Source organism: Paramormyrops kingsleyae, unplaced genomic scaffold, assembly GCF_048594095.1.
Source record: "Paramormyrops kingsleyae isolate MSU_618 unplaced genomic scaffold, PKINGS_0.4 ups232, whole genome shotgun sequence".
Lineage (NCBI taxonomy): Eukaryota > Metazoa > Chordata > Actinopteri > Osteoglossiformes > Mormyridae > Paramormyrops > Paramormyrops kingsleyae.
The window spans coordinates 168-11515 of NW_027326170.1; the positions used below are offsets into that span (position 1 = coordinate 168).

Genomic DNA, 11348 nt, shown 5'->3' on the forward strand with positions numbered 1-11348 from the left:
ATGAGGGCAGTGAAGCTCAGTTGGCGCTTCAGCATGATAAGCAGGCAGCCGCTGTTTGTGTGGTTCTGCTCTAAGAACTGATCCTCCATGCGAACATTGTGAGCACTGCCACAGCCGTACTACAAGGCACTTCGCAGAAGCTCTTTTATTGCCCTGCTTATCGCTATCAGCTTACACAACTGCCCAGAGGTCTAATGATAGTGGATTATGGCTTTGGGAGATTGAGTGGGCCCATTGCGGGTGAATTAGCAATAGGATGATTAGCAAAGGTTACCTTTTGTGGCTGTCACTGTGGCAACATGGAAATAAATCTGATTTATGGAAAGCACGATAAAGGCAGAGTACAAAGGTAGCAGTGCACTGATCTTTCTGGATATGAGGTTAGCGATTAGCATAGCACACACCAGCTAGCAGACACATCTGATCCTGCCTAATGTTCCTCTGCTGGGATGATGTTTTTTTTGAGGAAACCATTTCAGCAGTGCGTGGGCCCACCCCCCCTCCCATTCCTCCTCCAGCTCTGAACACATAGCAGTCGCTCAGGTGCCTTTCTGGTAGAAAGGTCATCCTAGCTGCTGTAGCTCTAGCATGGCCTAACTCCAGCTGCCCTGGCAGCACTGAGCCTCTGCGAGTGTGCCATGCAGCTGTATGGAGCTCGGCTGAGGTGCTCTCCCACATGAAAGAGAGTGGGTATGGTATTACAGCAGATCGAAGCCAAGGAATTACAATCAAAGCCAAGAAGCTTCCCATGTATAAACCTGTCCATGCTGTCTGTTGCTGTCGTTTGATCTACCGTGCACTTCTCCACATTTATTTCACGTCTCTGTACTCATTGCATTATATTGCTTTTGCTATCGATGTAAATGAAATTTAATCGAATATTACTCTTCCTTCAAGCATGGTTTAATGTAAAGCTGCTCATTACCTGCGAAAGTGGGTCGGACCTGGGACTGAAGCGGGCCAGGCAGGACTCACCTGCTGCATGGGGGGAGCACTGCGATGGAGGCAAGTGGCTGGCGGCTGGAGGATCACGCAGACTGAACTTCACGGCTAGTCTCGCTGACTGATCACCTGCCACACCTGTCACTTCCATGCCCATATATGGTAAGTGTGGGCGTTCTGCATGCTGGTGTGTGTCACCACCATCCCCATGACAGGTAGGGATTGTTGCTGTGAGGGTCTCAGATGCTGGAAGGATTCTAGGTATCCACCAAGGCTTAAGCTTTTTCAAAATGCGTGCTAAGACACTGGGAATCTCCCCGTCTGTCTCAGAAAGGAGCCCTTCATGTTGTATGTCAGCTGCCTGCCCTTTGGCCCCTGGACTGATTTCCTGCCAGTTATAAGTTACCAGAGGGCTGTGAGGAATAGAGAGGGGCATACATATTCACCCCCCCTGCTTCCTGTTTCGTTTCACTCTTGCTTTGAAAGGGCCCCAGCCCACAGACCTTGTGCTGCCAAGTGTTTGTCTTTGCAATTTTCCTACTTTGTTCAGGTCGATTTTTCCAGAAGCCTTTCACTTTCTCTTTTCCTATAACAATTTGGTGAAGAAGGGCATCGCCCACAGCACAGGCATTCATAGAAATGCTCAGCCTTTCCCACAGAGTGACCCAACTCCTTCTCTTGTTCACCTAACACGGAATTAGCCTAACTAACACTATGCTGGTTTACCAAGCCCACCTCCTCAATCTGAACTAGGATCGCTTTCTGATTAAGTGTCTTGAATACCCCAGCTTTCTCCCTATGGTCACAGAATGCAGGTGTCCACCTGCAGCCCTACAGTCACAGTCAGCAGGTGCCACCCCCCCCCCCCCCAGCCCTACCATTATGGTCAGCAGGTGCCCCCCAACACAAGTACCCCTTCAGAAAGGTTCACCAAAGTTAGATAAAACTGAGAACTTACCCCCATAAGTGTGAATTAAGATCAGTTGGAAGGTGCCAACATACAATTTAATTGAAAAAGGCCTGGAAATAACCTGTCAACATGAAGCTCACCTACCTCTGTAAGGGATGCTGCTGTCCTCGGTCGTGCCTCCGTCTCCCTCTCTTCCCTTCTCTCTCTCTCTCCCTCCCTCTCTCTCTCTTTCTCTCTCTCTCTCACCCCCTACTCTCCCTCTCCCAGTACATTATTCAAACTCACCTTTTCTGTTTCTAAGTAATTCCTCACAGATCAGCACCTCCCCCTCCCCCCTTACATAACTGGGGACACTTCCTATCTTGCTTCCTGGCTGCCCCTGTTTAGCTACATTCCTCATGTGCAGAGGAACCCATCTCTCCAGGTGCTGTAGAGACCTTCTTGATAAGCTCCTCTCAGGCCATCCCAGGAAGAAATCCTGCTGCTTCCTGGGATACACATTTGGCAGAAGTTGTGTGTAAACTGTGAATGCTGATAACGCTACTAGGCTGCTGGCAGATGGGTAGGCTAACTGCCCAATAAGGAGAATGCAACAAACACGACACACAACTGGCTCAATCCATTTAATGTTTTTGCAAATAGAGGATCTTATAATTTACATATTCTGACCCCACATTGACAAAGTGGCACAAAAGAGAGCAGGACCATTAGCAATACAGCATTTCCAAAGCTGAGAGGTACTAGCATGAGCATTTATCACAGCAAACAGACTTGTAGGAAGAGTAAAAATAACAAAGATTGCAGTCTGGTGTACAGTTAGTCATCCACAGGCCATGACTACAACCTACTCTGAGCTGACCTTGTGTTGTCTGGGACAGCACTGCACTAAACCTCACCATACTGTAAGGTCTGACACTGCGCACATCAGTCCCCCCCGAAGTTTGGGTTCTGCACGGTGGTTGTTGCAGTCTTGAACAGCGGGTTGTCTGCCTGCCAAAGGACAAGCGAAAGAGACAGCAATGAAAACAAACAATCTTGTGCGTCTGGCTTCATGGTTCCTCTGGCTCACCAAGCCCTGGCGGTTTCTCGTGGGACAGATTACTAGTTATACATAATTTTATCTTAATCTCTTTTCTTAAGATGCTTAAAATTCTGTGTCTGAACATTTAAAGGGTCTGCCCAAAGCATTTCCAACTAAAAGATGACATGAAAAGGACGTGGGGTCATTTCCAGTACCAGATGAGCACATGGTATTTCCTGGGGGTTTGTTTATCCCTCTCATGTCTATTTTGGTTTTATTTGCATCATGTATTCTTTTTTTTTTTATTCATGTCAGGAAGAGCTGATGTGGAGGTTGCTGCTGTCTACCATTTTGAAACTAAGCAATACATACTTGAATCAGAATGATTCAACCCACCCCCAACAGCCCTGTGCCTCACTGCTGTCACCCCAGAAGGACACTCACTTTGCTCCATTTGGACTTCTTCTGCTCGTTTTCAAATCTCCTGAACTCCTTGAGGTCCCTCATGTGTATGAAAGCTTTGAGGGCCAGCAGTAGAAGGATCCCGATTAGGGCCACCCCAGAGAAGGTCCCTCCAATGATAAGGCGGAGATCAGGGGGCTCTGGGCACTCTGAAATGCAGACAGAGTCAGCTAGTCCCTGGAACATGCAAAGGTGAAATCTCTCTGCAAACCTTAGAATTTGAACCAGCTACCTTCCGCTCACAGGCACAGTTTCCTAAACCACTGAGCCACACACACACACTGCCCCCTCAAATGTGGCTGGAGGTGAACCTGCTGTGAGCTACGTAGCGCTGTCGCCCAGCATGTGTGAAACGGTAATGTTTCCACAGCACCACAGACCTTTATTCCTAAAGATGACTTCATACTGCTCAACACCCTGCAGCTGTTTGGTGCTGTAGATCATCTGGCAACCGTCGGTCCCCCTGCGCTTGCAGAGCCGCTGCTCCTTCAGGTCTGGTTCCTCCCTATAGGTCACACCCTGGCAGACCAAGCAGTTCCCCTTCCGCTCATCCATATGGCACTCGACACAGCTCCTGAAATATCAAGGAAGCAACATTATACACAGGGCTGGCCTGCACCTGCACTGCCCAAGGCATGAGGACCCCAAAGAGCACAGCCTCAGGGAGTCATGATCCCTTAGGGAATAGAACAGAGATACTTTATTCATCCCCTTTGGTGTGAGAGCAACCTTGATCACGGTGCAAGGTTGGGCTCAGGGGCCCAACGACGGCATCAATGTGCTTCTTAATGTAGAACACCTTGCAAAAGCATCCGGACCCTTTCTGTGGTGTCATATTGCAAATTCTGCTGTGTTCACAACATCCAGCTGAAGCAACAATCTGGTTTGCAGAAGCTCATTCAGAGTGACTGCGAGTTTCTCAGAAATGAGTCTGACAGGCAATTAGATAAGTCGAGAAAGGCTGCTAAACCAATGCGTATGTATGTGATTATATCAAAGTCAGAAAGTCAAAATCATTAATGTGACTGATTCCACACCAGAATCATGCAAATGCATGCTCAAGGACTGTTAGGGTTAGGATTAGAGTTAACATTAGCATTAGTGTTAGGGTTTTTTTTTTCGAGAACATGCTTACGCCACTCTCTCGCAGAGCGCCGGGCAGCCGGGGCAGGTCTCACAGAACGGCCGCGTGTAGCCCACGGTACAATTGCAGACGTCGCACACACAGTTGCCGCGCCCATAGCAGACCTTATTGCCTGTCCGGCACCTGTTATCTGACTTCCTGCAGTCGCAGGCATCGCCCTCATACCCAGGGTTACAGTTGCATGTTCCACATGAGCACCGGCCCTGTCCTGATAGGGGGTGGAATGGCACAGAAAACAGGGAACGTTTAGGAACGCTTAGGGGGCTTAGAGTGTAACAAAGTGTAACGAAGGGTCAGCAGGGGGCACCCTACCTCCGCATGGTTGCCCCCGGGAGAGTGGGCAGCTTCTGTCGTCACACTCACAGAATCTGCCGTAGATGCTGCGGCCATCCTCACCAGGAGAGCAGTGGCACACGCCGCACACGCACTCACCCTGGCCCGAGCACATGGAGCCGTTGACGGGCATGCACGCCTGTCGCAGCTCTGCCTCACTCTTATCGCCGATCTTGCACTCGCATTTCTGCCCCACAAAGCCCTTGTTGCAGCTTTAAGAAGGACAGACCCCCAGAAACGCAAAGAGCAGCAGACCTTTAATTTCAGATGTGCCAAAAATGCACATATTCTGTTGCTGTCAACATGTTGACTTTAACTAAGAGAAGATCAGTTGCTAATGTGCACCGGGAGAACGCTGGATCTGAGCTGCAGACTCACCTGCAGGTACCACAGCTGACTTGACCTTGTGAATTGCAGTGTTGGTGATTGCTGTCCTTCCTGTCGTCACACTCGCACTCACACCTAGTCGTCAGGTTGACCCTGATCTTCTCCCTGAAGCCCAGAGGTCCGATCAGGAAGCTCTGCTCATTCAAACACTTGTGGGCTGTGACAGTCACATTGAACTCGACCTGCACACACAGCACAGCCGTCAGAGCACAGGGCCACACCCAAACTCACAGCCATCTGGGAAGCGGGCCACTGTGGATCCCAGCTCCCACAGCTCTGACCTGACAGCAGCACTTGGTACCAACCTCCTTCCCAATCCCCACATTGTCACATGTCCCTCTGATGCTGGGCAGATCCCCATTAGGACAGTTTGATGTGTACATGACGGTCACATGATCGGGAAGATCATCATGAGTCACAATCACATTAGATGAAAGGTTCTGTGAAGATACGAAGGGGACAACAGCATGTAGATGACAGAGCACACATAGAGAGCGCAGAGCGCACAGCTGGATGGCCCGAGAGGGGCACCGGTGCTCACCCGGTATGCGTTCTGGATCAGACTGATCACATTGCTTGAATCGGAAGTCAACACACCGACCTCTGATTTGGGAATGATGTCTTTCAGTCTCTGTATTAAGGCAAAAAATATAATATCATGAAATATCCCTCTTCATGTACTTGCTGATTTGTTTCATTTTATCACGGCGAAGGATCAATCATGGTAAAATGTGGGTTTTTACTTTATTCGAGCAGCCTGGGCTCACTTTTTTACACTCTGTCCTTTGGCTTGTGTATAGTATGTGACTGTCAGAAACCATGTGACTCTCCCACTATCCAATTCCATCTGTTTCCCTTTTATCAGCAACATGTTTACACTTCTCATTGTGCTTTTCCCACTCCTGTAGAGCCCAGCTAACAGTTAATCGCATAGCAGTCACAAGGCATTATAGAGAGCCAAGCTGCATGTATGCTCCTGTGCTTTCAGTGACCAGACGGTAGCCTTGCCCTGTACACTGGTTCCACGTCCTTGGTGACGGCGAAGATTGGCTGGATATTGTTTTCCACCAGCTTCTGCATGACTTGACCGACAGAGGGGTAATCCTAGGAACAGACCAGGCTGGTTAGGCTCATCTGGAGTCTATCGGCTTGGCCAGGGGGGCAACAGAAGCAACCAGGTGCTTGAATTTAAGAGTGAGCTTGACCTTGCAGCTAGACACTAATTCTGAAGCATCACACAGGACAGCAAGTGCATTCAGATGGTGACGTTTGACAGAGCCCCCAAAGGAACACCCCCTTGTGCCCCTCCTCCTCACCATCTCACTGCTTTTCGAGTACAGCATTTTGGCATCCAGGTGGCAGCGCCCGTCGTTAGGTTCCAAGATGGCTGCCAGCTTGCCATCTCCCGCCATGTGGAATCCAGCATCAGTAGTGAACACCAGCAGCCGGGTGCTGTTACCCCAGCCAATCTTGTCCTGTTGATGACAGGAAGTGTTATGGGGGGGGGGGGGGGCACACACATAAGGGAGTAGACAACAAACTGGAAGCCAGCATGCTGCCTTTTTGGGCTTCCAGCACCGAGGAATGTCTGAGGAGGCCAAACCCCCCCAGCCACCCTGTGTCTTGAGGCTCCCACCCCACAAACTGCAGCCTGCATGATGGCATCCAGCCCCCCCTCGGGGACATCCAGGTTTCCGGAAATGGCCTGTTCCGAGACTCTTTTATTGAACAGAATCTCATTGTCTGTCATGCTTAGCACATGCTTGTAGCCGAATGCCGGCTGGCAGAAGCGCTCATTATCAGGGCAGGGTTTCTGCACTCTCTTGGGGTTGGTGCTCGTGTATGGGAGCACGACCTTGTCCACAAATGAGCCAAACCCTGCAGCACAAACAGACATATGTGTTACCCCGCCATTTGACCTCAGCATGACAACCCTGACCAATCCGCTTTATTTTTGATATCACATAGTGCTGGGCAGGAGACACACTGGCTGAATAGCCTGGTCATGTCATCCCTTGATGTAGAAGAACAGGTCTCCATTAAGAGTCTATGAAACAAATATGATGAGTCCTTTCCTCTACACTCACCTATACGTGATTGTTTGGTGATTTGCCGCAGGGCCTTCAGAAGGTCCTTCCCCAGACTTTTCACGTTCTGCAGGTCGTCGTTCATGGAATAGGAGAGGTCCATGAGATAGTACAGGTCTACTGGGTAACCCTCTGCCCGTTTGAACTTGAAGGTGAAGGTCCAAGGCTGATCTGGAAAATCAAGAAAAATAAGTCTGATTCTGAAAGCCTGTTTGTTTGCTTTTAGCCATTTTTAAATTCAATCCTGTTGACTGGGCCGACACCTGGCAGATGAAATTTAACATAGACAAATGTAAGGTACTCCATGTAGGGAGCAGAAATATAAAGTACAGGTATTTTATGGGACCTACTGAAATAAAGGTAGCTGATTATGAGAAAGACCTTGGTGTGTATGTTGATGCTTCCATGTCTCATTCTCGCCAGACGGGGAAGCAATAAAAAAGGCCAATAGGATGTTGGGGTATATCTCCAGGTGTGTGGAGTTTAAGTCAAGGGAGGTAATGCTAAGATTATACAATTCCTTGGTGAGACCTCACCTAGAATATTGTGTGCAGGTTTGGTCACCATATCTTAAAAAGGATATTGCGGCCTTTGAGAAAGGTGCATTTAGAACCACAAGAATGATTCCTGGTCTTAGAGGAATGTCATACGAGGAAAGGTTAGTTGAGCTAAATCTGTTCAGCCTCAAGCAAAGGAGACTGAGGGGGGACATGATCCAGGTCTATAAGATTCTAACAGGTTTGGATGCTGTTCAACTGAATAGTTACTTCAGCATTAGTTCAAATACAAGAACTCGTGGCCATAGGTGGAAATTAGCGGGAGAACATTTCAAACTGGATTTAAGGAAGCACTTCTTTACACAGCGTGTAGTCAGAGTTTGGAATAGTCTTCCTGATAACGTAGTGCAAGCTGAATCCTTGGGTTCCTTTAAATCAGAGCTAGATAAGATTTTAACAACTCTGAGCTATTAGTTAAGTTCTCCCCAAGCGAGCTCGATGGGCCGAATGGCCTCCTCTTGTTTGTATAGTTCTTATGTTCTTATGTTCTTAATTCAATTCCATTTATTTTGTATAGCGCGTTCTCACAACATTACATTGTCTCAAAGCACTTTACAGCATCCCCACCCAAAGCCCCCAATTCCTACCCTCTACAGTGACATTTTACTGATATGGATCTAGGAATAAACATAAGAATATATTTGGGTGGATGGAGCTCTGGCTGGATACGCACTTGGTCGGAGGTTCAGCTTCACTTCTTGCGGTTGTATCTGCACAGGGTTAGACCCTCCTGTCAGTGGCAAGTTCTTTATGTACTGGTGATTCCCCCGTGGGGAGATGATGTCAGCATCTCCGCAGCCACGCTCACGCAGCACGCTGATGACATCACAGCGCACTGCCTCCTGCTCGCCGGACTTGGTGAAGTTCTGCCAGGAACACAGAGGCATCAGTGCTAGTGGCTTCATGATGGAAGGTCCATGCTAAGTCTATCGATGGACAATAGCTCTTCTGCAAATAGATCTGCATATAGAACAGTGTTTCCTCAGGTGTGATGCCATCAGACTCCCCCAGAAATGAATAGTTCTGGCACTCATACACCTTTCCAGCTGGTTTACTTCCTTTTTCCAAGATGGCATGTATAAAAATGCACTCATTTTGTATTTTGTTACCCAAGAAGTTTTGGTTTTCTGCCCCTAAGCTCCCTGAATTCAGGCCAGCTTAACGGGATCAGGTTCTGGCATTGGTATGAGGAGCCGCGGGTCGGTATGTGCAGGAGATGCAATGTGGCCAGATGAAGGTGCTCTTTACCAGCAGCTTGCACCAGGCACAGTAGGGTCCAGACTTGATACATTCTGCACACGACCTGACGACAGTCTTCACACAGCTTTCCTGGGACTGGGCTGGGGGTGAGAAGACACACACAACACTGTTATGTGACTGTGTGTGTCTGTGTGGGGTTCTTAAGCATATTCTATATTCCAAATTCAAGGTAGCTCTGAGTATTGGAATAAGACTCATACTGCACCTAGTGGCAGTGTTTTGTTGACCAAAAGCAGTCACTACACTGCTGGGGGCAGAAGGGGGAATGTACATGGGTTCTTTGTGAAACAACAGAAAACCCACCCCTGACTGTACTTACCATTTCTAACGGTCAGTAGCAAAAAGACAACAGTCAACATGACCCCCGTCCCCATTTCCTGTTAAAAGGAAAGAGAATGTCGCCATTAATCCCAAAATCTTCCCAAAATACCCAAAGCATGGCAACATCAGATCCTTAGAAAACACCACAGCCGGTAACCCTAATTTCTTCATGCCAGTGAAGTATTATGATACAGTTTAGCCCATCCTTTCCTGAGCGGCAGGATTGGTTTGGACAAATTATATGAAAGTATTTCAGTGGAAATTCACACTGTGATGCTATGTGATTGGACAACACGAGCACATGAGTGAGCCGACCACTTCAAAGGCAGCATGCAGGCCCATGAAATTGCCGCATCTCAGCTGCAACACACAGCACAGTTTGAAGCTGGGGGCTACTGTTTTAGAAGCATCAGTTGGAAACCTGAGAAGCCGGATGTTCTCTTTTATTTTATTTTTATTTTTTGTTTACCTTTATTTAACCAGGCAAGACAGATTAAGAACGGGTTGCTTATTTGCAACTGTGGCCTGGCAAAAGGCAGAGCCTTTTGAAAGAAAATAAGAAAACTGAAAGTGAGCACTGCATCATCTGGCTGGCTTTTAGCTCCCTGATGCTCAGCACACCTATGTTGACATTGCTGCTGGGGTAGATGCCATGTGTTTATACATATCTCAGGAAACAGTGATGTTCCTCTAGGTGTAAGAATCTCTGACCAACCATCAGAAGATGGACCTCATGATAGATGTCACCTTAAATGGTCATCCAGACATCAGCCTTTTTGCTAATTTGTGGGTCTTCCTCATTTTGAAACTTTTACATTGTGTTGTCTTGTCAAAAGTCTTGCAACACTTCCCCTTTTGGAACACTGAAGATGAGACCAAACTGGGGTTTTGAACAAAACTAATTTCCAACAGAAAAGCAGATATATTTTAATATAAAGAGACTCACAATTTATTCAATAACTTACAGTAACACGCAGGTCTCATAGGTTACCTCAGGGTGTCTCCTGAGGTGACCATAACAAGCAGCCACTCCCATAAATATGTTATCATGTATCCTTATTCAATGATATTGTTCAACACCCAGAACCACCCCTGTAATCATGTCATGTTTGCAACCTCATATAATATAATATAAAGCTAACGAACCCCAGAGCATACAAGCACACGTAGGAATTAAGGACAGAAATCCTGCGTGAAAAATACTGAAGTATTTAAACTCTTAGAGCAAGGATAGGCAGTCTTGTTCACACAAGGTCAGTGTGTATGCTGGTTTTTGGGATGACTTTTAGGTCAGCTGTTCAAATCCAGGTATAAAGATTCTTCAGACAATCAGTCTTCTAATTAGTTATCTAATGAAAAAGTTTCAGCAAAAACTGGCACACACAACGGTTCTTTCTGGGTAAGATTGCCCACCCCTGTCTTAGAGAGAAGCCTTTTTATTGGGGGCATTGAGTCTGGCAAAAGTCTGTCTCAGACCTTCTTTCAGTAGGAATCAGTCCCACATAAACATTGAAACCATCTTGCTTTCCAAAAATAAGTCATTTTCATTTCATGAGGCAAATACTGCAAATGTAGGACAGTCCTAACCTGCAACATCATGTTAGCATACACTGTTATTGCACAAAAACAAAGTACTTGCTAATCAAAATCACCAAAACTGAGGAAATAGCTGCCAGTCTCAAGCTGAATTTCTGTGTGTGGTACTTACGGCATTCAGGGCAGCAGTATGTCTTCCGGTAGATAACTCGCAGCACTTACCAAACATGGCAAGCCGCGAAGTGCATTAAGTATCCTCACATGACAGGAAAGAGTAGGCGGGGTAACAGGCAGGCTATTGTCCCACCGATTTGTCTCCCCCAACGCAGTTTTACCTATCAAAAGTCTGCAGTGGCTAGCAAGAGAACCACAATGTAAGAGAGGTCAT

The 11348-nt window shown here is 47.4% G+C and overlaps 1 protein-coding gene across 1 annotated transcript; it reads right to left on the bottom strand.

Moving 5' to 3' along the window:
- Positions 1-2462: 2462 nt before the first annotated feature.
- LOC111842906 (integrin beta-2-like) lies at positions 2463-11280 on the bottom strand. The gene is made up of 16 exons (XM_072708699.1): positions 11133-11280; positions 9423-9480; positions 9092-9183; positions 8517-8709; positions 7287-7457; positions 6836-7077; positions 6516-6674; positions 6208-6303; positions 5741-5830; positions 5505-5639; positions 5191-5381; positions 4792-5024; positions 4471-4687; positions 3716-3909; positions 3318-3484; positions 2463-2842 (listed from the first exon to the last, which is right to left on the bottom strand). The coding sequence occupies exons 1-16, from the start codon at positions 11187-11189 to the stop codon at positions 2777-2779; spliced, it is 2361 nt and encodes a 786-aa protein (XP_072564800.1). The 5' UTR covers positions 11190-11280; the 3' UTR covers positions 2463-2776.
- Positions 11281-11348: the final 68 nt, after the last annotated feature.